Consider the following 27,054-nt stretch of genomic DNA (forward strand, 5'->3'; position numbering starts at 1 on the left):
CTCTACATATTCTTTTTGTTTTTTTTCACTGCACTGGGGGGGTCTTAGTTCCCCGAACAGGGATCAGGTCCTGGGCCCCCTAACGTGGAAGTGCAGAGTCCTAACCACTGGACTGCCAGGGAAGTCCCTACATATCCATTTGAAACTGGTTTGAAATGATATAAATGTTCCATTATACTAATAAACTATAATTTATATATTCACTCTCCTGCTAACTACAAGTACTTTTTCATTTTTTCACTATTATAATTAGTGCTGCAATGAACATTTATGCCCATGTGTCCCTGTGTTCATGTCAGAGTTTCTCTAGGGTAGGTGCCTAAGAGTGCAATTGCTGGGTTGTCAGGAAATCACATCTTCATCTTAACCAGGTAAAAGGGGAAACACTGTGCTCTTTCTCTCAACATATCTGACACCAAATGTGTGCGTGGTTTTCCCACACTAACCAATTCTCCCACTCTCTGGACACCAACTGAATGTCCTACAATTCAGTTACAACACTAGCTAGCCAGAGTTAGCACAGACCCCACAGGTTAATGGCTCATTCCCACAAGACTGCAACAGTGAATGAAGATAACTCTTCCAAGACTTTTGACTGGGAACATGAACAGAGAAATAGGACATTGACCAGATTAGATTCTAGAGTCTGGGAAAATGTTTTTCTTTAAGAAGGTGTGGTAGGAAGAACAATGGCCCCAAAGAGTTCTAGGCCGTAATCCCTGGAACCTGTGAATATAAGTTATATGGCAAAAGAGAATTAACATTGAAGATGGAATCAAGGTTGCTAATCAGCTGATTTTAAAACAGATCATCCTGGGTTATCCAGGTGGTCCCAATATAATCACAAGGATCCTTAAAAGTGGAAAGGGGAGGCAGAAGAGAATCATAGGGAGATGTGGCTCTGGAGGGAAGGCACAGAGAGATGGGACATTGCTTGCTTTGAAGACCAAGGGCCAGGGAATGTGGGCAGCCTCTAGAGGCTGGAAAGGGCAAGGAGATGGATTCTTCCAGAGAGCCTCCAGAAAGGAGTGCAGCCGGGCTGGTTCCTTCATTTTAACCCAATGAGACCCATCCCTGTAGGACATCTATCTACAGAACTGTAAGATGATAAAGTTGTGTTGTTTAAGATGTTAAGTTGTTTCAGCAGTAAGTAGAAGATTAATACAGAGGGAATTAATATAGAGTGCATTTGTATGTTGAAAGGAATTATTTAAAAGAGAAGAAGTTGGTTATGCATGAGAGAAGAGTATTAATTGTACAGCAAAGCTCTTGCAAGGGGAAAGATACAAATGCCAGGACTGCCTTCAAAAGGAGCTAAGAACTTCATCTAAACGTAAGGAGGCAGAGGGTAGATCCAGATGTAGGAAGGTGAGTAAAGGTGTGGGGCAAGATGAGGAGCCCCACTCACATAGGTCCTACTTTAGTCAACAAACAAGTTCATCAACTGAGAGCGAGGGTTGGATAAGGAGGTTTTGGAGGTTTAAGGGAGTGATGTGAACTAGTCATTCTGCAGCACAGGTGAACACGCTTACTAAGACTGCAGGATTGCCAGATAGTATGCACTGCCCAGTTGAAACTATGGTCATGCATTTGAAGGAGAGTTAGGAAAGATGCCACGCTGTTTTTTTTTTTTTTTTGCGGTACGCGGGCCTCTTACTGTTGTGGCCTCTCCCATTGCGGAGCAGAGGCTCCGGACGCGCAGTCTCAGCGGCCATGGCTCACGGGCCCAGCTGCTCCGCGGCGTGTGGGATCCTCCCGGACCGGGGTACGAATCCGTGTCCCCTGCATCGGCAGGCGGACTATCAACCACTGCGCCACCATGGAAGCCCACCCACCAAACTGTTTTTAATTAACCTTATTTTAGCTGAGCAAGAGTAGGCAGAGGAGGCTAATAATGATAAGCTTTAATCTGAGTAAGGAGGTTAGGACATGGAAAGGAGTGACAGATAATGAAAAACTGGCAGGATCAATAGAGACCCTGTGCTTATGATGCACAAATATATATATTTGTGTACTACAAATAGAGGATACATCTGTGTATGAAGTCAGATATTTTATGCATCAATTAATAATAAAATTGGAAATTCCCTGGTGGTCCAGCAGTTAGGACTCTGTGCTTTCACTGCTGTGGGCCCCAGTTCAATACCTGGTTGGGGAACTAAGATCCTGCAAGCTGTGTGGTGCAGGCAAAAATAAAATAAAACAAAATAAAATAAATAGTAAAAATGCAGATAAAACAGTATTATAGAAATATGTCAGAGAGTAATAGTGAATAATTTAGGTTGTTTTTCTGGATTTTTGTGATGCTTATGGCACTTTTCAATTTGTTAAAATTTATAATCTTTAAAATTGCTCATTCTAACTATTTTTTTTAACCTATTCTTTTTCTTAAAGAAGGTGCCCTAAGTTTTATAAGCTTCAGGCACCACAAAACCTAGATCTTTCCCGGATAGGCCACAAATCTGGCCTAAGATTAACAGCAGTTGATGGAAGAAGGGAAAACTTACCAGCTATGAAACACATAGTTTTATTGTGGTTAAAAAAGTAAAGTAACAAAAAGGGACTTCCCCGGCAGTCCAGTGGTTGGAACTTTGCCTTCCAGGGCAGGGGGGCAGGTTCGATCCTGGTCTAGGAGCTAGGATCCCACATGCCTCGGGGCCAAGGGACCAAGACATGGAACAGAAGCAATGCTGTAACAGGTTCAATAAAGACTTTGAAAATGGCCCACATCCAAAAAAAAAAAAAAAAAAAAGCCAACAAAAGAGAAATACATACAACTATTCTTAGTAGTAATGTCAGACATTTTTTTCCTGGGGACATTATGTAATGTAATGAGCCACATCTTCCTAAACAGCCTCCAGAAAACACAACACATTTCATAGAACTCTTCCTAATAGTGTCAATCAATAGAGGCTTAAGATGTAATAAGAGGTAGAGGTCTCTACTTATCTAGCCTCATCACAGATTAGATTTCAAAATATCTAGAAATCTGAAAAATGGACAGATTAGATCTCCTGTTAAACATAACAGATTGAACACACATGTTTACCTGTACACCCTCAAGTAACTTCACTAAAAGTAAAGTGATAAACCAGTAACAACCAAGAGGATGGGAAATGAGAGCAAAATTTTGGAAGATGGAAGATGAAAAACAGATAGATGTTAGCAGAGAAGAGAAAGGTGAATTCTAACCACCTGCAAGAGACAAAGCCAGCCAGAAGGAATCCTTTTTGTCCTGAAGAAAGCTCAGAAATCAGAGGAAGCAGCATATATTGAAAGAGAGGAAAGAATGGGGGTGAAAACAGCTGGAGTCGTTAAAAATCTATATAAGGGACAGTTAGATTCTCAAGTCCCCACTGTAAGGCCCAGGAGCAAGGAGGCTGTCTCTCCTGATCCTGGCAGAGGACTGGAAGTTCACGCTCTGAAGTTGCTGAATTACAAATGTACTGAACTTGAGCACCCCAGGCATCCAAGCATAGGGACTGAGTGAAACCTGCATGCTGAGTACTAAGGCTCCCCCAGTTCCCTTTTTCTACTTGGAACTGGAAACAGTTGACAACTAGCAATACAGGCAGAAACACAATTTCTCTCAGGGAAACTGATCTGGCCAAGAGAAAAGCCTCAAAGAGGCTGACAATGGACACATGCCTCCACAAAATGCCTGGGTCCAAACACCAGCTCCCTAAATTGAGACCATCAATCAACAAGCTCTGCCTTTTGAAAGAAGAGCAAGCAATCAACTTTTCATTTATTTATTTATTTGGTTGCAATGGGTCTTAGTTGTGGCAGGCAGGTTCCTTAGTTGTGGCATGCAAACTCTTAGTTGAGGTATGCATGTGGGATCTAGTTCACTGACCAGGGATCAAATCCCGGTGCCCTGCATTGGGAGCTCAGAGTCTTAACCACTGCGCCACAAGGGAAGTCCCCCAAACAACTTTTCAATGCTTTAATCTAAAATATGAATGAACACGGACTTCCCTGGTGGTCCAGTGGTTTAGACTCCGCACTTCCACTGCAGGGGGCACGGGTTTGATCCTTGGTCGAGGGACTAAGATTCTGAATGCCACGCAGAGCGGCCAAAAAAAAAAAAATTTTAAAAAAAATGAATGAACAGCAGACTGACAAGGAAATCCTCTAATATGAAAGATGAAGACTAAAACAATCAAAAAGATAAAAGGGAGCAAATAGGAGACAAAGTGTAGGACCAGCAGAAGAAAAGTTAAAGGAATTTCCTTAGAAAGAGAAAATCTGATGAATCTGACACAAAAATAGGATAATATGGAAGAAGAACATTTAGAGTCTAAGAAATAGATCAAAGAAAAAATGGTGGCAGAAACAGAAAATTCAACAGAAAGGTTTGGCAAGTAAGACAGGAAATTTCACTGAAAGTATAATAACATGCCAAAGAGATGGAAACTAGGAGAGAAAAGACAAATATTTACTAGAAAACACTTAGAAGTTCAATATCTATTTAACAGGGGCTCCAGAAAGAGAAAATGGAAGGGAAGAATTACCAAAGATATAGGATAAAGAAATTTCCCAAGTGAAAGGCACATGTCAGATTTAGACGGCCCACTGAGTGCTTAACATAATAATGAAAAAAGACAAATCATGGCTGGGACTTACCTGGTGGCGCAGTGGTTAAGAATCCGCCTGCCAATGCAGGGGACATGGGTTTGAGCCCTGGTCTGGGAGGATCCCACATGCCGTGGAGCAACTAGGCCCGTGCACCACAACTACTGAAGCCTCTGCGCCTAGAGCCCATGCTCTGCAGCAATGAGAAGCCTACGCACTGCAATGAGAAGCCAGCGCACCGCAATGAGTAGCCCCCTCTCACGCCGCAACTAGAGAAAGCCCGTGTGCAGCAACGAAGACCCAACACAGCCAAAAATAAATAAATAAATTTATATAGGAAAAAAAAGACAAATCATGGCAAATCTTTAAGATATTCAAGTAGATCTGGGTAAGAAGTTCCAAAAGCTTCCAGAGGGAAAATACAAAGGAATCAGAATGCCATTGGTTTTCCAAACTGCAACTCTGGAAACCAGAAGACAATATTGTGATGCCTTCAAAATTATAAAGGAAAATGATTTCCAACGTAGAGGTCTATGCCTCACCAAACTATTAACCAAGTGTGAAGATAAATTAAAAACATTTTCTAACACACATGGTCTCGAAGAATGTGCAATCGGATCTCCAGAGAATACTGAAGAAGTACTCAACTAAAATAAGGGAAAAGAAAGAGGACAATATGGGATTCAGGAAACAAGGAGTCTGCACAGGAAATAATTCCCAGGATGTTATGGAAGTATAATCCCAGAATAACCACAGAGCAATGAGCTTTAAAATCAATCCAGACTAGAGTGGGGGTGGCAGGCTCCAGGAGAGATACCTCCAAGAAAAAGAGAAATAGAACTGACAGATCATCTGACGTGATGAACTGCATCGACAGGAAGAAAGTCTGGGTGTAAATTTGTGACTGATATATAGAAAAATAAGGCAAAAAAGGGGCAAGTTTTAACTGTAGGAAAAAGAAATATTTGTGTAACAAGAAAATAAGTTGGAGAAAAAAAAAGAAAAGCAAACATAGTACACTGCCTGGCTCAGCTGTGAACAATATTTGCATAGTAATAACACTATAAACATTAAATGTTTATTCAATAAAAATTGCAATACAAGTATAGCAGGAGTTTAGGAGTAAGAAACGTGTAGGTGTAGTCTAAGTAGAGGAGAACTAAATTTTCTTCTGTATCAGGAAGCCAAAAATGGATGTCTAAAAAATGGAGAAATCAAGAAGTATAATAGCAGGTGAGGGCATTAAAATATAAATAGGAAGATCTATATTAGCAGAAACAGTTATAAGAGTTCAAAGTTCTGGGTAGGGTTTTAGGTAGGGGATTGCTGTCTTTTGTTATAATCCTTGTAGAACTGAAGTATTTAACCATTAAGACGATGTGCATGTATTATTTTGATTTTAGAGGGCGAATTGCATATCTTCCAGAAATATTTGCATTGCAGGCAAATTGTTATTTCTTAATATCCTATTAATTATTTCAACACATACAAACAGGCTATTTCACATATAGCTAATCCACTGCCTGGAAAACATTAAGTAAGACTTAACATTTAGAATAAGTTTGACTCTGACATATTAAAATGAATCTTTGTTTTGTTATCATCATCTTATTTCCCTCTATTATTAAGGGCAAGTGTATCACCCAAATTAGTTGTTTTAGGTTTGCTCAGAAGTTCTTAACTGGGGAAGATTTTGCCCCCCAGGAAGCACTTGGCAAACTCACAACTGGGGGTGGAGGACACTCCTGGTAGGTATCTAGTGGGCAGAAGCCAAGGATGCTGCTAAACATCTTGCAATGGACAGGACAACACCCCCAAAGAATTATCCAGTCCCAAATTTCAGTAGTGCTGCAGTTGAGAAACCAGGCTCAGAGTCTTTAAGGATTATTTCATCAGAACGCTGTACGTGAAGATTGACGACATGCAAACACAGCAATTTAGAACTGACTCAGCTAAATATCTTGATGCAATGTTGGAAGCAGTCTGGCTGTGAAATATACCTTTGGGAATATTGAGAATGGTAAGGTAAAGACAAAAGGTATAATGAACGATAACAGTAATAATACACAGCGCTTTGTACCTCAGTAATCTCTTTCATCCATGGTTCCTAGGGCACTTTATAGACTAATAACAACTACTCCGGTACTCCCATACTACCTTTTATCTAAGGATCTCTCGGACACTTTCACAACCCTCTCACAATGTAGGAAGTATTATTATCCCCATTTTATGTGTAAGTAAACAGAGGCACAAAAGGTAAGCAACTTGCCGAAAGTCACACAAGTCCATAGTAGCCAACATTCCTGACTCAGCGCTTGTTAATATACCAAGAGAACTGGTCAAAGAGATGCACTGATAAATTATGTGGCAGAGTGTTATCCTAGTTCATTCAAAGTCTATTGTTTTCAAGTTAATATTGTGTATTTAGTACCTTATCTTTTTTCGTCTGCGCCCCCCTTAGAAACCCAGGACTCTGTTCAATATCCTATTAATAAAAGAGACTATATTTACTGAGTGCTTTCCTTGACCAAGTACACAGTGTCATTTCTTATAACAACATAAAAACATAGGCTGTTATTACTGGTTTTATAGTAAAGAAAGCTGAGTTTCAGAGAATTTAAACAACATGCCCAAGATCTCTCAGCTATTTAGATGTTTGTACTCAGGCACATTATATCCTCTTTCTGCTATATCCTGCAGTCCCTCCAAGAGAAAATCCTCTGTTAAGTTATAAAGAATATTAGTGTGAATCTCTTTAATGCTCAACCCTCCCTCCCCCACCTTAAAACTCAGAAAACAAAGTAATGAATCATTAATTGAGCAGTTTCAGATGGCACACCCAGGTTGGTACCAGCCAGGCTCAGCCTTTTAAACCGATTCCCAACGTAGGCCTTTAATTTTTTAAAGAGTTTTTCCAGAACTCAATCCGGGTTATCCACAAGTTCACTCCAGCAGTCAGACAAAAGACGAGAACTGTGTGACCTTCCCCTCTGATAAATAAATAGCATGTGAATCACATTCTCCTGTTCTCCTTCCTGAGCAGGCAAAGGCTGACGGCTCACCCACCGTGTGCCACCTAGGCAAAACAGGTACTAAGTAGGAAGAAAGAGTTATGTTAGGTAAGAATGTGACTCAGGGCTCGCCTACTTTTTGCAAAATGGTGACCAGGCATTTGTACCCTATGACAGTGATGTGCCCTGGCGTTACTCGGATACGGTGACGTCTGTCTGCTCAAGTGCTTGACAGTGGCAGTCCACCCAGCCCTGATCCAGAAATCGGAGATGACTTGCCTCTGAAGATAAGATTTACCCTATGGCATGTCAAGGGTAGAAGAATAGAGACAATCACCGCCCCTGCTCATATCAAATCAGCCTCAATGCAGCTTTAGGACTTTGGTAGGGAGTTTTGCTGCTAAATTCCCTATCTGTGAAGAGGAGTTGTAGAGACAGGGTTAAGAGGAAACTCCAAGTAGGACTGGGATCGCCAACACAATACATTTTAAAATGAGCTTTAAAATTTTTCCCTGCAAGCCTAAGATAACAGTAAAGCCTTGATAATACACGTACAGTTGAAGTCTCTCCTTTCAGGCGACACGTTCACCTGAGACCACAGACTTAGAAGGAGGGGCCTGGGTTTTAGCCGTTTCCACTCTCCTGTTTGCCACCCCAGTACATCTGAAAAGGGGGCAGCGACTAGGAAAAGGGACGCGAGAGTATTTTTCCATCCTAGCTAGTCAGGCCCTGAATCATGCACTTTCCCCCTCAGCCAGCAGTATTTGTGATTTTCCCTGGAAGAATATGTCTTGTACTTAAAAGGAAGAGTGGTGGGAGACTGGAGAGGCGGAGAAGAGGAACGGGGAGAAGGGCGTGGAGGGCGGTTCACGCTCCAGCGTCGGAGGCGCCGGCAGGTCGGCCGCCGCGAGGTTGCGCGCCCAGGAATGTGCGGTCGCATCTGCTGGCGCGGGACTGGCGGCAGCAGCGGGCTGGACGCGGCTCCGCGCACCTGAGCGCCGGGGGCGGGGCGTCGGCGGGCCCCGCCGCCCCCACCGCGCGCCGCGCCCCTCGCGCGCGGTCTCGGTCCTTTCCGCCGGCGCTTCGGCGCCGCTCGGCTCCCCTCGTTCCCTTCCCTCCCCTCCCTCATTCCCTCCCTCCCTCCCTCCCTCCCCCCTCCTAGCCCGGGAGCGCCGCGGGCTCAGGACAGAGAGCTGGCCGCGGGTCTTTCCGCGCGGCTGCTTCGGCTCACCTGGGCGCCAGCACCCAGTCCCGCTCCTCGTCCCCCCAACTCCTCCCAGGTAAGGGGCCGCCCGGTCGGTCCGCGCTCCACACGCGCACCCGTCCCCCTGGACTCGGCTGGACTGCTGGGTCGGGAGGCGTCCCGCCTCCTCCGCGAGTCGGTTAGGGGACTCCGCGCCTCGTCCCGGGAATGAGTGTGTCGGTCGCGGGGACCCCGGACCGGAGCGAGGGTTGGAGATGCGACGGGTCGACAGGTGGGGGGTCTGGTCCGGGTCCCGCGACCGCCGCAGGCTCGGACCCCGGCGGGGATGGGGCGGGCGGGCGGGCGGGCAGGCGGGCCGGGGGTGGGGACCGTGCCTCTCTCCACCCCTCGAGGGGCGGTGATCGTCCGGGCCAGCCGTGTAGGTGCGTCGGAGAAACTTTGCAGGGTGGGGACTCTGCGGCTCCTCGCCTGCGGGGCTGAGTGGGCGCGCTCTCTGTGGGTCTCCGAGGGGCGCGGCCGCGGGGCAGACCCTCGGGCCGGGCGAGGATCTTACGCTTCTCTTCTCCGCCCCCTTTTGTGTTTCCCTGCAGACCAGCCGGTCCCTGGGGGAGCCGCGGCCACCCCCGCGCCCGGGGGTCGTTCCCTCGCCTCCTCCGGGTGGCGGGAAGGAAGAGGGGGCGGCGGCCGGAGTCGGGGCCGGCGGCCTGAGGTGAGAGCCCGGCCGGCCCCGCTGGGAATATGGCGACCGGTGGCTACCGGACCGGCGGCGGCAGCGGCGGCAGCACCACAGACTTCCTGGAGGAGTGGAAGGCGAAGCGCGAGAAGATGCGCGCCAAGCAGAATCCCCCGGGCCCGGCCGCCCCCGGTGGGGGCACGGGCGACGCGGCCGGGAAGCTCCCGCCGGGGCCCCTGGGTACCTCGGCCGCCGCTGCGGCCAACGAGCTGAACAACAACCTCCCAGGCGCCGCCGCCGCACCTGCCGCCCCCGGCCCCGGGGGCGTGAACTGCGCCGTGGGCCCTGCGCAGCTGAGTCGCGCCGCCCCCGGCCCGCGGCGGCCGGAGGATGAGTCCCCCGCCGCCGCCGCCGCCGCCGCCGCCGCCGCCGCTGCCGCTTCGGGGGCAGCCCCCGCACGGGACGGCGAGGAGGAGCGGGACGGCGCCCTGGAGAAGGGCAAGAGCTCGGGCCCCAGCGCCAGGAAAGGCAAGGGGCAGATCGAGAAGAGGAAGCTGCGGGAGAAGCGGCGCTCCACCGGCGTGGTCAACATCCCTGCCGCAGAGGTGAGCCGGGCGGGGGCCGCGGCCGGACCCTGGAGGGCTGCCGCCTCCTGGTGTCTTCTCTCCAGGGCCCAGAGCTTTCCCCCTCGAGCCTGCACTTCTTAGCCTTTCACTGAGTTAGGCAGGCAGGGGGTGATGGAGTTTTACTCTCAACAAATGCTTGCTGGGAAGTTCCCCAAATCCAAAGTCGGACGCGTGCTTTTCAGGCTTCCCGGCTAAGGTCTCAGACCCAGGATCCTTCTTTTCAGTGTTGGAAAGACAACTCGGGGCTCTAGAACTTGCCCACCTAGCCTTGTTTGTTTATGCTTGATCAGTTAGAAAAATTGATTAATGGTGATGACCACGTACTTTAGTTTCCCACGTGCCCGTCTCAAATTATCAGATAGTTTATCTCTTCTTCTCTCTTAACAGTGTTTAATAGCACCTGTAAAGAAAACGTGGCTTTAGCACTCTCCCAGACAGCTTTATCTTTCAATGAACCCAAGATAAGTATATCCAGTTGAGCATATGCTCTATTTCATATATAAACCAGCTTTTGGAAATAGTGCTCCCCAGCACGCGCGCGCACACACACACACACACACACACACACACACACACACGAGTTTTTTTCTGAGTGGTATTGTGGACATTAGGAACGCTGTAGCAACCCTCAATTCTTTTTGCTAAAGTGCTCTCTCCCTGTATTTAAGTATTTGGCTCTGTGTATTCTGGAAAACATTTGTGGTAGGGTTGGGAATTTTTTGTTTTTTGGGTTGTTGTTGGGTTTTTTTTTTTTTTTTTTTTGGTATTTTTGAGCAGTCTCAAAAACCATTATGCAGGCAGCAGCATCTTCCCATTACAGAGTTACTGGTGAAACATTTCTACTTGGGGTATAACTGCACCTTTCTCTACCCTCAACAAAACAAAACAATCCTCTAACAAGTATTTGGTTACTTTAATAGTAACTCACCGGTTTGGGGAAGTGATTCAATAACCTTGTTTCACCCGAAGTAGTTGCATCTTTTTCTCATTGGTTCTAGGTTTTACCTTTTTTTTCCTCCTGGCCTTCTAATTTATTCAACTTTGACACACAGTAAATAAATAGTAAGAATTCACCAACTTTAATTGTGGTTCAAGTAAAAGCATTTGCAGTAAGTTAGGGTGTATATCAAACATACCCAAATTTTTAAGTCTTAATATAATTTCCATACCTGGAAAATCAGAGTTTGTCTTTGAAGGGTATATTTTTATGAGTGTTTCAGAGAGATTTTTATCAGCCAGCAAAACTGCCCTCTGTGGTTTCCTACTTGCACAAAAGATCTGTTACTCATTAAATTGCTTTAAAAGGAATTCATAAGAGTGTTAATCAAATTTCTAGGGTTTTTTTTTTTTAAGTTAAAAATATGAAGATTAGGGAGAAACTGAAGAGAAGGCTTTGGAAAAGCTACATTCCTCAACTTTCTTTTTAAAAGTAGCTGATGGTCCAAATAAAAGAATTTGTCATTTGCAATCTTTTCCTCATTGTTCATTTGACAGGGGTCTTATTTTGGGGAATATCTTGGCAGATGTTAAACTTCATTTTTTGTCTGGCTGCTTGTGCTAAAATTGTTATTTCTCAAGTATCTTTTTGTTTTTGGTTTTTAAACAAGGGTAATGTTTACCGGGGGTAAATAAGTATGGTGTATCTCGTGAGATCCTAAGAAGCATCCTTTGTTAATATTCCTGTTTTGGGTAAGGGAACGTAGTGCTGAGAATGTAGATGACTCCCCACTACAATTGAGTCTGATACTCTGGAATGTTTTTCGTTTGGGTGTTGGCAACTCCTAAATTTAATCTTCCTTAAAAACAAACAACCCAGGGTACCATTTTTTTGACTGTGGAATTTGAACCTTTTTTATTGAATAGGGAATTGTGTACTGCTTTCTTTTTGTGGTAACTCCGGCTCTATCTGTTTAATGCTGTAGGACCCAACAAAACATGGTAATGTTTTACCACAGTATCTAATTAGCAGGCATATTTCTTGAGTGCCTCCTCCCCATATTTTCAGTTTTTTTTAAAATTTATTTATTTTTTTGGCTGCCTTGGGTCTTTGTTACTGCTCACAGGCTTTCTCTAGTTGCGGCGAGCGGGGGCTACTCTTTGTTGCGGTTCGCGGACTTCTCATTGGGTGGCTTCTCTTGTTGCAGAGTATGGGCCTTAGGCACGTGGGCTTCAGTAGTTGTGGCAGTGGGCTCAGTAGTTGTGGCTCGCGGGCTCTAGAGCACAGGCTCTGTAGTTGTGGCACATGGGCTTAGTTGCTCCGCGGCATGTGGGATCTTCCCGGACCAGGGCTTGAACCCGGGTCCCCTGCACTGGTAGGCGGATTCTTAACCACTGCGCCACCAGGGAAGTCCCCATATTTTCAGATTTTTAAAAACAACATAAGTCTTTCAGATTGTTAATAGTGGTACATGTATGACACAAAACTTTTAAGGTGAGTCATTTTCATATCTTTAAATTTTTTTTTTTTTTTAGAATTGTGTGCCATTCATTTCTCTTAGTAGTTTCAACATTGCGAATGCCAGTTGCTGTGGAGTTTCTTGTGTAATACAGCTTAGCACTCCTATTTTTTAAAGTCATATACTATTTAATAGAATTTTCAGGTATGAAAATACTATAAAAGCAGAAAATCATCAGTCTGTCAATACTCACAATTAGACTTGTATTATATATAGTGTTGAATAAGACTCTCTTATTTTCAGACAGTATTCCCATCTAAATTTATATTAGAGATTAGCATGTAACTTGTATGCAAAGAGTCTATTTTAGTGGTTGATAAACATTGTTTCTTCAAGACGTATTTATTAAGCACGTGTGACACATTTGTTGTGACTTTCATTAACTTATTTTACTAATTACAGAGTATTGTAAAGTTGTTACAAAAGAACATGACAGCAGCTAAAGATACCACAAGCAACTGGAAGATAGTTTTAGTAAGGAAGCAGTTTAGAATCTTAAAGTGGTGGATGGTGATGGGATACTGCATGTGATGGCCGTAATAAATGCAAATATATAGATGCTCATTAATGAGATAAACTTTAGTTGTTCTTATTTACTAAGTTAGAGGTTTTTTTAAACTTTTTTCTGACTTTTTACTTTTTCTGTTTTTGAGTCATAGCCCAAATTGGTTAATTTGGATGTGACATACTTCCTGCTGATAATTTTTGTATGCATTTATTAGATCAGCTACATGTTTATTACATGTTGGTGTTCAAGGCACTATCATAAGCACTGTGGAGAAAACAAGAAGAATAAGGCAGTGTATATTTTCAAGGAGCAAGACTGTAATCTAGGAAGAAGGCTAAGGCATAATTACATGAAGAAGCTTAAGTACTGTACTGAGTTAACAGTTTAAAAACCATCTTAACGCAGCATGTAACTAATTGTTTATTAACAGTGTTGTCTGTTTAAAGGAAAGAGATGATGGGGCTAGGAGTAGCTGTGAGGTTGAGGGTCTTGAACTGAGACTTATATTTCTTTACCTATATATTTATATATTCACACACGTATACATACCTGTTTGTATAGTATTTTAAATGTCAGAGTGCAGTGGTTTTTAACTGTGGCAGCACACTAACATCACGTGAGGATGTTAAAAAAATGCTCCCCCCTTGCTGATTACTTGTCTTCTACCTCCCTGACCTTCTTAGATTTAATGGGTCTGGGATGGATCCCAGGCATTAATATTTTGATAACCTCCCCTTGTGAGTCAGGTTTTAGAACTATTGGGTTTCAGTCTCGGGATACAGAAATGAATAATAGGACACAGGGCTTGCCCACAAGGGGCTCTCAAGTAATATAGGGAACTGTGTTAAGTAGTACAGTGCTAAGTACAGGCTATTTCCTGAGCAGGGTACCTAACTCAAGAGGAGGGGACTATAACTTCCTCGACTGTTAATATCCACATTTTCAGAGTGCTTGTGAAGTTATTGCCATTGGGTAGGTGTGCGTGAATGGGTTAACAGATGGTTTTCATAGAAAATAAAATCTTTCAATAGATAGAGGTCAAATGATGCTAAAGTTTGGATTTATATATAGAAGTTAACATTTATTGAAACTTAACTGTTTTCATAGTGGTTGGCTAAAGTGTTTTATGTGTTGTCTTGATTAATGCTCACAGCAATCCCATATGGTAGTTATAGTTACTCTTTTTATCCCCATTTCCAGAGGAGAAGGTGGAGGCTTGGAGAGTTTAAATGACTCAAGATCACATGGAAAGTGAATAAGTGGTAGAGTAGTATTTTAAAAGTATTTGTTTTTTTGTGTCTAGGGAAAGTGGAGTTTTTAATTTATGTTGCATTATTTAGCTTACGTCCCTAGATTTTTTTCAATAACTTTTTATTAGAGGTTATCTTAAATGATTTGAACATCTGAATGGGGAAAACAATGAAAGTATGGAATTGAATAGAAGTTAAGGTCAAATTTGTAGGCTCAGAGATTGCTTCTGAGCTTCTAGTCTGTAGTTTGCTTGGCAAAATTTTGAACACCAGATCATCAGCAAATTATTAATCTGCTTTTGGCTAGCAGTCAGAAAATGTGGATCTTCGATTTTACTTAAGTGATATGTTGTTTTTCAGTCAAGATGGGGTTATAACACCTACTACATACTTTGAAGGAACGTTTGATATGTACAAACACTTTTAAGTGAACACAGTTTAAGTCATAATTATTTAGCATATTTTTTGACCATTATATAGGACAAGTTCCACTTAGTAAATCTTATAAATCCAGATAGATTAAGAAATGCCTTTTAGTATGCCAATTATATTCCAGACTGTCTACCTTTCTATGTGATGAGTCAGGAGAAGAACTAATAGTGACTCAGAGTTGGAGAAAATTGGACTTGTGAATAGGGTAGAAACAGCATAAATACCTAGGTTCCTTAATAATATTTTAGTTGCAGCTTTCCTAAATTGATAAAGAAAATTGAAATTTTAATATTATCAGGATTTGTAATGAGTTTTCTAAGCTGAGAGGCCTTTTTACATAAAAATAATTATTATGTAATTAAAGTAGATGATATTTATGGTGTGTTTATTAAGTGCCAGGCACTGACTTAAGCACCTTACGTATATTGGTGCATTTAATTCTCTCTACAGCCCTATGGGAAAATGGGGCAGAAAGGATAAGTTACTTGCCAGAGGCCATATATGTGGTAAGAAGCAAAGTAGTCTGTCTTCAAAGTCTGGTGCTTAATAACCATCTTATTATATTTCAGTGTATTACATACTATATACCTAGTTTAAGAAATACAAGATTATTGAAATAAAAAGAAATAAAGAAATAAAAGATTATTTTATAAGATGCTAATAAATTACTATAGAATTTGAAAATAACCCTGTTATAAAAGGCAGATGAAGTGGGACTTTACTGGAAGAATTTGAGAGCAAATAAATATATAAACAGTGGTATTACAATTCTTGTTTAAAATCTTTGTCAAGCTAGCAGCCTTATTTATGTTCTTTATTATTTCTGCACTGGTTTTCAGCATCTGTGATATAGGCCAGAAAATAATTATGCTGTTTAATAGTAATGCTGATATAATGTCTTAGAAATTTAAAATTACTGGAAAATACTAGTTTGAAATTTTCTAAGAGTTTTTTTCTTTTTAAAAAGTGAGATATAATTTACATACCATAAAACTCACCCTTTCAAAGTGTACAGTTCAGTGGTTTTCAGTGTATTCACAAAGCTGTGCTCTAAGTGCTTTTACATTTTCATCTTAATTTTTTAATTATGTTCCTAGAACCTGTGGTACCTAAGTTTTAGCTCCCTACTCAGTAAAGTGCAACAGTATTCAAACCACGAGAAGCTATTAAGTTAATATAATTTAATTTCAGCTTTTCCTGCATTTCACAGAGAAATGAAATGGTAGAATCTCCTCAGTTTTAAGTTTCTTAAAAAACTTAGACGTCTACTACCACTTGTTTTTACTGGAATTTAGTATAAGAGGTACTTAATTTAATTGAATGTAATATTTTCAACTTGTTTAAAATTTTACGTATCTTTCATGAGATCTGTAAAGCTCTACCATCTAAACTTTTGGGAACTTTGATTCAGAGTAAAAATGGAGTTTTATGCCATTAATGGCTTTAGTCATACATTACTTAAATCAGGGTCCTAAAAGATGTGGCTGGGTTGGGGTGGGGGGAACCACCTGTACCAATATCACCTGTGTTATTTATTTAAAATGCAGATTTCTGGGATCCACTTCAGTCTGCGGGTCGGAAGGAGTTACTTAAGACATCATTTTAACATGTTCTTGAGTGATTCTTGTACATACTAAAGTTTGAGAACTGACTTAAATGCTCTGTACTGGTTTACTGATCTGTGAAATGAAATTGATACTGATTATTTTATTTAATTCATATAATAATCCTGTGAGATAACGTTTCTGAAAATGTTCTAAGAATGACCAAATGATAAATTATAGTTACTGTGTAGGTTACATTGAAAGGTGGTTGTTGATGTCTAGTGGAAATTTCTTACTGGGATGTTAAACATTCTTATTTTTCCCTTTTAATTAAGAACTTTATAGATATTTTAACAGAGACAACTTGAGGTACTTGGAAATTCAGAGGATCTTAAACATTTATGTAATGTCATATATTTAGTACAAAATGTTGTCTGTCTTGCTTCTTGCAGAAGCCTAGCCTACAGAAGAAACCTCTAATACTTCACGTGTAATTTGAACTGTACTTTTACTCATTTTTCTTTTTTATATTCTTTAAGGGAAAGTGTATGTTTGTAAATATGTTTAATAATTAGTTCAAACTCTTAAAACAGGTTTTGTCCATCTTGTCAAAATAGTCTCAAGTGAAGACTTTTCTCCTTTTGTTTACTACTCTTACATATTAGACCTGTCGGTGTCCTTAGCTAGCCAATTGATTCTTAACATATTTGCTTATTGCTGAGGCAACTTTTGGTGTAAGTCTTATCCATTTTTTTAAAAAAATTATTTAATTATTTTTGGCTGAGTTGGGTCTCCGTTGCTGTGCGTGGGCTCTCTCCGGTTGCGGTGAGTGGGGGCCGCTCTTTGCTGCGGTGTGGCGGCCTCCCCTGTTGTGTGGCACACGTGCTCAGTAGTTGTGGCTTGCAGGCTCCAGAGCGCAGGCCCAGCAGCCGTGGCGCATGGGCCCAGCTGCTCCGTGGCATGTGGGATCCTCCCAGACCAGGGCTCGAACCTGTGTCCCCCACAATGGCAGGCAGATTCCCAACCACTGTGCCACCAGGGAAGCCCAAGTCTTGTGCAGTTTTGTTTATAGCTGTGTACATACTGGTGTTGGAATTGAGCCTCAGCTATTTATTACATTCTCCTTGGGTTACTTAAAAATATGCCAGGCACCATGTCTGAATAAAATTATAACAATATTTAATTTCTAAAAGCAGCAAAATTATATACATAAAGGGCAAAAACAGCTCCAGTGAGTTCAAAACTAAGCACGTGAATTGGCTAATAAACGTTTATTCGGTGATAGTCTTTAGAAATTTCCTTCACCAAATTTTTATAGGTTACAATGTGGTTTTCAATAATAGTTTCATTTGCTTTATAAGTTGAATTTAAAGAAAAAGGGCTGTTGTGTTCTGAAAGTGAGTATTTTATTAGAGTTTTGCTGAAATGAACAGATAGGAGAGAATTTATGTTGTAGATTACAATTCTGTGACAGCTAAAATTTTGTTTGCAGGCTCTTTTTATAAACTGTTAAGAGACTAATTGAATAATAAATAAAAATAATAAAATACAGTTTGAAAAACATCTGATGAAAACATGTTTTGTAATAAAATTAACTTTAAAAGATACCTTTTAATATTCAGCTTATCTATGGGCATGTAACTGAACTACTTAATCTTATTTGAGAAATTTTCAGATTATATGAAGTATGAAATGATTTTCTATTACTTTTGGAATTCCTTGCAGAATACTTTTAGTAGTATTTAAAAAGAATGGAAATCTGAGTTATGAAGAACAAAATGAACGTTCAGAAGATGGTACCTGAGGAATATGAATAGAAAGTATTTTAGCTGAAATAGTCAAAGAAGTTACTTTAGGTCTCAAATTCTTGACAAGACCTCTTGATATTCTGTAATGCCAGCAAAAGTTGATCCAAATCAAATTTGTATCTTAAATATTTTTTTTCTGCTGGTAAAAATGTGTTAAAACAGTAATGTATTCATTGTAGTTCCCTTGTGTAAATACAAAAAAAGATAGAGAAACCAATGACCTGTTATACATATTAATATTTGTTATAGTCCTTTTTCTATCTACATAAAAAATGGAACCACACTATACAGGTTTTTGTGTATATTTAGTCATTCATTATGAATATTTTTATGGTGGTGTTCTTCAAAAATAGGGGTGGATTTTTTTTAAAAAAATTTTTTTATTTTTGGTTGCATTGGGTCTTGCGTGGGCTTCTTTTTTTTTTTTTTTTCCTAGTGAAAACTTTTATATTTAGAATTAGTCAGCTGGACTCAGTTTAGATGATCCCAATTTTGTTGGCAACATCCAAAGCGTCATAGTCAGGAGCCAGTCGAACATATGCCTTCTTCTCTCCATCAGGCCTGATCAGGGTGTTGACCTTAGCCACGTCAATGTCATAGAGCTTCTTCACAGCCTGTTTAATCTGGTGCTTGTTGGCCTTGACATCCACAATGAACACCAGTGTGTTGTTGTCTTCTATTTTCTTCATGGCTGACTCGGTGGTGAGGGGGAACTTGATGATGGCATAGTGGTCAAGCTTGTTTCTCCTAGGGGCGCTCTTCCGAGGATATTTGGGCTGCCTCCTGAGCCGCAGTGTTTTGGGCCGTCGGAAGGTGGGTGACGTCCGGATCTTCTTTTTTTTGTGGCTGTGTACGCCTTTCAACACTGCTTTCTTGGCCTTCAAAGCTTTTGCTTTGGCTTCGGCTTTGGGAGGGGCAGGGACTTCCTTCTTCGCTTTCGGTGCCATCTTCGTGAAAAGGGTTTCCGAGACTTGTTTCCACGGGCTTATAGAGTCCTTGCGTGGGCTTCTTATTGCGGTGGCTTCTCTTGTTGCAGAGCACAGGCTCTAGGTGCATGGGCTTCAGTAGTTGTGGCACACGGGCTCAGTAGTTGTGGCACACGGGCTCAGTAGTTGTGACACGCGAGCTCTAGAGCTCAGGCTCAGTAGTTGTGGCACTCGGGCTTAGTAGTTGTGGCTCGCGGGCTCTAGAGTGCAGGCTCAGTAGTTGTGGCCCACGGGCTTAGTTGCTCCCTGGCATGTGGGATCTTCCCGGACCAGGGCTCGAACCCGTGTCCGCTGCATTGGCAGGCAGATTCTTAACCACTGCACCACCAGGGAAGTCCGAGAGTTGGATTTTGTTTTTTAATCATGGTAAAATACCCATACATAAGATCTTAACCATTTTTAAGTGTACATTCAGTGGTATTAAACACATTCACATTGTTGTGCAGAAATCACCACTACCATCCCCATAACTCTTTTCATCTTGTAGAACTGAAACTATATACCTATTAAACAGTAACTCTCCATTCTACCCTCCCTCCAGCCCCTGACAACCACCAGTATACTCTCTGTCTTTAGGGATGGATATGTTTGTGTTTTTTGATGTTAAAATATTTCAACATTGCTTTATTGGCCCTACTGCTAAACAGCTATTTATTCCTTTTCATATATTGTGTTTCCTGAACCATTCAAGAAATGTGTTTGGGTCATTCAAAGCATCTTATAGGTACTGGGATCTTCAGATAATTGTGAAGGATGCCTGAGATTTTTTTTTTTTTTTTTACCTCCTCTGTTGCCTTTGATTTTGGCGGGAAATTCGTGATTAGAGCTGCAGTAATTATAAGTGTGTGTAAGCTATAACTCAACATACAAGTTCATAAAACTCAACATGGTATGCAAAAGTCACATGATTAAAAACCCCAGGGTGTATGGAAAAATGGAGTTTAGGGGCAGAACACTCAAAAACTTTGTCAGTGACATGTGAAAAGACAGAAACCTAATGAAGACTAGCACAATTTTATACATGTTAAATGGTTAAATATAGAAGTACTGCAATAAATATGACACTTTACCTTGTAAAAGGCCTGAAGTTTGCTTACAGAAGTGGGTGTCAAAAAGGTTGCAACTTGTGAAGTGGTGGAAGAAGGGCTATCTGAAATTGGATTGAAAGTTCAACACCAGATATGGATGGGTATAGCTCATAACACATGCAGTGAGTGAACTGAGCTACCTGGCAGACCTTTGTGGTGTGTGTGTTTCTGTGTGGCTGGGTAGTGTTTTCTCTGCTCACCTAGTGTTTCTTGCAGTTGCACAGAAGCAAATGTGAAATTTGTGTTATGCTCAACTTGCTCCCTAACATATTACTTTGGAACAAATACAGTTTTCTAAACAAATGCTAGAGTGTATATGTATATGCCCATACATACATACATATCTATGTATCTATTTATATCTGTATTCATATCCACATCCATATATCCAAAATATGTAAAACAGTGGCATGGGAAGATCAATCCAAGTAGCGAGGTAGAGAAAGATCTAGGGAGCAGACGGTGACTAGAGCTGAGAATACTCATTTAACCATATACTAATACTGATTGCTAGGGCAGTGCTGGTAGAAAAGGAAAGCAGTGGATGGATTTTAGAGGGTTTTTCTTTGGTATTAGAAAATCACATAACTGGGTGTTTTGAACTCGAAAAGTCTTTAGAGATCATCTAGTCCATTATAAAAAAGTGTTAACTTGGTTTTCCCAGACTACTTTTATCTCAGAATTTAAGTTGTATTTCGGCCTCAGCCTTCTTCCCTGTAGCTGAGTGTTGCAGTCCTGCCTCTCCCCCACCACGCCCCCGCCAGGCTAACTCTCCTGATTACTATCTGGAATCTCGCTTATTTTATTATTTTATTCCTTCTTAAATACTCAGCCTTTCTCTGTTGGTTCATCTTGCCATGAAGGAATGTTCCCTTAATTCTGCTTCACCTTCAACTTACTTTTCTTTCCTTAATTGCTCAACTTAAAGGCGTTGTTTTCACCTGCTAACTCCCATTTCACTGCTCAGTCCCATTACTTTATTAAAATTGATCTTGCCAAGTTTGCTTATGGCCTCATAATTGCCAACGTGACAGCTTCTTTTCTATTTTCATCCTACCTGACCTTCTTTAGCATTTGCCCTTGTCACTCTTCTCCCTTGGGTGCTACAGCACTTTTGGTAGATTCTTTTTTAGTTGGTTTACTCAAAAACATTTGAGTGCCTTCTCTGTGCCCCAGGCCCAGTGCTCCGTGATACAATGAGTTACATTATCAGCAGTCTTTAAGGAACTTCAGGTGTTCTCTTAGAGAAAAAGTAATGTCTTAGTTTAGGCAGCTATAACAGAATATCATGAACTGGGTGGTATATAAACAACAGAAATTTATTTCTCACAATTCTCGAGGCTGTGATCTTGGACTCCCAAGATCAAGACAGCAGCAGAATCTGTGTTTGGTGAGAGCCTGCTTCTTGGTTCACTCTGTCCTCACATGGTGGAAGGGGTTGAGAGAGATCTCTGGGGTCCCTTTTATCAGAGCACTAATCCCATTCATGAGGACTCCACCTTCATGACCTAATCTCCGCCCAAAGGCCCCATCTTCTAATATTATCACATTGCGGTTTATGATCTCAACATAGGAATTTTTTTTAGCTTGTTTTTTTTTAACATCTTTATTGGAGTATAATTGGTTTACATGGTGTGTTAGTTTCTGCTTTATAACAAAGTGAATCAGCTATACATATACATATATCCCCATATCTCTTCCCTCTTGCGTCTCCTTCCCTCCCACCCTTCCTATTCCACCCCTCTAGGTGGTCACAGAGCACTGAGCTGATCTCCCTGTGCTATGTGGCTGCTTCCCACTAGCTATCTATTTTACATTTGGTAGCGTATATATGTCCATGCCACTCTCTCACTTCGTCCCAGCTTACCCTTCCCACTCCCCGTGGCCTCAAGTCCATTCTCTAGAAGGTCTGCGTCTTTATTTACGTCCTGCCCCTAGGTTCTTCATGACCTTTTTTTTTAGATTCCATATATATGTGTTAGCATATGGTATTTGTTTTTCTCTTTCTGACTTACTTCACTCTGTATGACGACTCTAGGTCCATCCACCTCACTACAAATAACTCAATTTCGTTTCTTTTTATGGCTGAGTAATATTCCATTGTATATATGTGCCACATCTTCTTTATCCATTCATCTGTCGATGGACACTTAGGGTGCTTCCATGTCCTGGCTATTGTAAATAGAGCTGCAAGGAACATTGTCGTACATGACTCTTTTTGAATTATCAACATAGAAATTTTGGAGAAACACAAATATTCAGTCCATAACAGATAACAAATAATTATAATTTGATGTTATAAAAACTGCAATATAGAAAAGAAGAAAGTACTGAACTAGCTCAGAAAAGGGAGCCACCAGTTACATGAGGGAGTCAAAGAAAGCTTTATATTTGATGAGGTGGTATTAAGCCCTGAGACTTGACTGATGAAGACTTCCCAAGTGCAGAGGGTACACAGTAACATTCTAGATAAGGGAAGGCACAGAACCAAGAGATAATAGCATTACATTGCATGCCTACTGTGTGCACAACACTTTGCTGGGAACTTTCTGTGCATTATATCTGATCTTCACATTAACTCACAAGGTAGATTTTTTTATATTTCTCATTTTACAAGATGAGGAAGTTGAGCTTCATAGAAGTTGTGACTTGCCCAAAGCTATACTGGCAAACTTGGACTCACATTTGTTTAGGTGCCAGTGCTCACACGTTGGTTATCATTGTTGGAAAGAGGGAGGGATATGTTCTTACAGAGGAAACTGACATGCACAGAATTCATGATTGGGAGTGAATGGAGAACAGCTAAATAGGAATGATATGGACCAATTGTGATGGATCTGAATGTCATGCCAGGGAATTCAGACTTTATTCTGCTGTTCTTTGTTAGTATTATTGGCTAAGCATTTCCTTCCTTTGTCCATACCTATTTATACAATAACTCTGACAGCTTCCAGAATGGAGTAAGTTTTGCCTGCCTAATTTGAAGTCATTAAGGGAATTTTCTTCTTCAGAGACAGGTACCTATTCAAGAATGTTAAACAATATAAAATCCTGTAAAAATAATATGCATATAATAGAATAAATAAATCCAGATTTTCACATGGGTTAAAAAGAAACGAGAGGATAGGCCCTAAGCAAAGTTATACCAAAAATAATTATGTACTGAAGATTTAGGGGTGACTTTTTAGGGGAGTGGGATGGAGTGGAGGTGGGGGCTCTGGTGATATTAAATTGTCAGATTCTGTTCTGAGTGTAATCAAGAAGAGGTTTATAGCTTAATTTTGTCCCTGGGTTTAGACTTTTTCCTGTATTTGATATAAAAACAGGTGTTAATTCCACTCCCAGATTCTTTTAGTTCATCTTGGAATACAGATGCTTGGAATACAGATGCTAAAGGATGGGCATTGCCTTTGATTCTTTTCCTGCCTTTATTCATTCAGCTTCTACAGATGTTCCCTTCCTCCCTTCCTGTCTCCCTTCCTTCTGCCCTCTCTTACTTAGAGGAAGTTAAGTGCTTCTCCAAATCACGTATTAGGAATAGTGTTTATTTTTGATGATTTAAAGGCAGTGCTTTCTCATTGCAGAAAATTTGAAGTTAAACAGCCAAAACAGGATTGTGCAAACATCAGCTATAGATTACTGCTATCGATTTGACATACATTCTTTCATTTTTATTAATTGGGATTATATTCTATGTACATTTTTATAGCCTATCTTTATTTTTTATTTTTTTAAATTTTATTTATTTACTTTTTTTTTTATTTACTTTTTTTTTTTTTGGCTGCGTTAGGTCTTTGTTGCTGCTCATGGGCTTTCTCTAGTTGTGGCGAGCGGTGCAGTGTGCGGGCTTCTCATTGCAGTGGCTTCCCTTGTTGCAAAGAACGGGCTCTAGGCATGCAGACTTCAGTAGTTGTGGCTCGCGGGCTCTAGAGCGCACGCTCAGTAGTTGTGGTGCACGGTCTTAGTTGCTCTGCGGCATGTGGGATCTTCCCGGACCAGGACACCAGGGGGTGTCCCCTGCATTGGCAGGCGGATTCTTAACCACTGCGCCACCAGGGAAGCCCCTATAACCTATCTTTAAGCTTGACATTATATCATGAATATTATTTCCTTTTAAACTTTTCTTGAAAGCGGAGATGTTAATTTTTTGGTTTCATAAATGTAATTCCCACTGTCCAATGATAACTATTACTTTATAGTTTTAGTGTACAATTTTTGAGGATATTTTTGGGCATACACCTAAAATAAATATATAAGTCCAGAAATTTAGTCATTCTACAAATGTTATAACCTTTTTGCTCTTACTATCTTATGATCATCTTTATATGTCAGTGAATATATATATAGCTGTGTTGTTATTCTTAATGGCTACAGAATATTTAATAATTCAGATGTTCCAGTAAAGCTACAACACATTTGCTACCTTCTTAGTATGTATTGCATATTAGACACTGAATTAGGCCTTTTGGGCATCTGAGTTGCTATGTCTGTTGTTACCAGCATTGCCAGGATTTGGACAAACTCTAATTCATGTTTTTTTCCTTGAGCAATTTAAAATCTAATTTGGAGAAATAAGATAATTTTGAAACATTTAAAAAAATGTGTAATAAAGTGGTAAATAATGCCATACTCTTAGTACAGAGAAGTGAGAGTTCCGTAGAGGACTGAATAGTCCAGGAAGTTTCACGGAGGGAGTGTGAGATTTGAGCTGATCTTGAAGGACTGATAAGAAATGGGCAGGTGAAGAGGAGAGTCATATTTCAGACTGAGAGAGAGCAGAGTGGGCAGTGGTACAAAGGTGGGAGTTAGCAACCTGATTGAGATACAGGGTTTATTTATTTATTTTTTGGCTGCACCGCGTGGCTTGTGGTATCTCATTTCCCCAACCAGGGATAGAACCCAGGCCCCTGGCAGTGAGAGCACCGAGTCCTAACCACTGGACCACCAGGGAATTCCTGGGATAGAGGGTTTATATTAGGAAATATACCTCAGCTTTGAAACCCATAGAGTAGAAGGATACAGGTATTACAATTGGTAGTTTGCTTTGATGCTACCTTCAGAGCTCTACTTTGTAGATCATTTGAAGCACTCAAATTTGTTCATAGTAATATTTCTTTTTAATTTATAGGCATACCTCAGAGATGTTGTAGATTTTGTTCTAGATCACTATAATAAAGTGAACATTGCAATGAAGCAAGTCACATGCACTTTTTGGTTTTCTAGTGCATATAAAAGTTATGTTTGCACTATACTGTCGTCTATTAGCGTTATATCTAAAAAAATGTACATACCTTAATTAAAGAATACTTAATTGCTAAAAAATTGCTAACCATCTGAGCTTCCAGCAAGTCATAATTTTTTTTGCTGGTGGAGGGTCTTGCCGGATGCCTGCTGACTGATCAGGGTGCTGGTTGCTGAAGGCTGGGGTGGCAGTGGCAATTCCTTAAGATAAGACAATGAAGTTTGCTGCATCAGGTAACAACTCTTCCTTTCACCGATGATTGCTCTGTAGCATGCAAAGCTGTTTGATAGCATATTACCCACAGTAGAATTTCTTTCAAAATTGGAGTCAGTCCTCTCAAACCGTACCACTGCTTTATCAACTAAGTTTATGTAATATTCTAAATCCTTTGTTGTCATTTCAACAATCTTCACAGCATCTTCAGCAGGAGCAGATTCCATCTCAAGAAACCACCTTCTTTTCTCAACCATAAGAAGCAACTCCTCATCTGCTCAAGTTTTATCATGAATTTGCAGCATCTCAGTCACATCTTCAGATTCCACTTCTAATTCTAGTTCTCTTGCTGTTTATACCACCTCTGCAGTTACTTCCTCTACTGAAATCTTCCATGGGGGTTGGGATCACCTTCTTCCAAGCTCCTGTTAATGATGATATTTTGACCTCTCCCCATGAATCATGAATGTCCTTAATGGCATCTAGAATGGTGACTCCTTTCCAGAAGATTTTGAAATTACTTTGCCCAAATTCATCAGAGAAATCACTGTCTATGGCAGCTATAGCCTTACACAGTGTATTTCTTAAATAATAATACTTGAAAGTTGAAAGTACTCCTTGATCCATGGATTACAGAATGAATGTTGTATTGTCAGGCAAGGAAACAACATGAATCTTATTGTACATCTCCATCAGAGCTCTTGGGTGACCAGGTGCATTGTCAGTGAGCAGTAATATTTTGAAAGGAATCTTTTCTGAGCAGTAGGTCTCAACAGTGGGCCAGCTATGTTGTAAACAGATGTGCTGTCATCCAGGCTTTGTTATTCTTTTTATGGAGCACAAGGGCCCTAGGATTTTCAGAATGGTGAGTGAGCATTGGTTTTAACTTTAAATCACCATCTGCATTAGCTCCTACCTGGCAAGAGAGTCAGACTGTCCTTTGAAGCCAGGCATTGAATCTCTCCTTTGTAGTTGTGCAAGTCCTTGATGGCGCCTTCTTCCAATATAATGCTGTTTTTTCCTATCAGTACACTGAAAATCTGTTTTTTTAGTGTAGCCACCTTCGTTAATGATCTTAGCTAGATCTTCCGGATAACTTCCTGCAGCTTCTACGTCAGCACTTGCTGCTTCACCTTGTACTTTTATGTTATGGAGATGGCTTCTTTCCTTAAACTTCATGAGCCCACCCATGCTAGCTTTAAACTTTTCTTCTGCAGCTTCCTCACCTCTCCAGCCTTCATAGAACTGAAGAGAGTTAGGACCTTTTTCTGAATTAGGGTTTGGATTACTGGAATATTGTGGCCTGGTTTGATCTTCTATCCAGACCACTAAAACTCTCTCCATATTAGCAGTAGGGCTATTTTGCTTTCTTATCATCGAGTTCACTGGAGTAGCACTTTCAGTTTCCTTCAAGAACTTTTCCTTTGCATTCACAACT

At 41.1% G+C, this 27,054-nt stretch overlaps 2 protein-coding genes across 2 annotated transcripts in view; one reads left to right on the forward strand and one right to left on the reverse strand.

The window, feature by feature from the left end:
* The first annotated feature begins 8,706 nt into the window (after positions 1–8,706).
* PAWR (pro-apoptotic WT1 regulator) overlaps positions 8,707–27,054 on the forward strand; it is a 102,665-nt gene continuing 84,317 nt past the window's right edge. Inside the window, exons 1-2 of the mRNA XM_033866301.2 lie at positions 8,707–8,866; positions 9,381–10,068. Coding sequence (XP_033722192.1) covers positions 9,529–10,068 — 540 coding nt within the window. The 5' untranslated portion in view covers positions 8,707–8,866; positions 9,381–9,528. The remainder of the gene's footprint in view (positions 8,867–9,380; positions 10,069–27,054) is intronic.
* LOC117314189 (large ribosomal subunit protein uL23) lies at positions 18,509–19,061 on the reverse strand. The gene has a single exon (XM_033866302.2). The coding sequence runs from the start codon at positions 19,032–19,034 to the stop codon at positions 18,564–18,566; it is 471 nt and encodes a 156-aa protein (XP_033722193.1). The 5' UTR covers positions 19,035–19,061; the 3' UTR covers positions 18,509–18,563.

Source organism: Tursiops truncatus, chromosome 11 (genome assembly GCF_011762595.2).
Source record: "Tursiops truncatus isolate mTurTru1 chromosome 11, mTurTru1.mat.Y, whole genome shotgun sequence".
NCBI lineage: Eukaryota > Metazoa > Chordata > Mammalia > Artiodactyla > Delphinidae > Tursiops > Tursiops truncatus.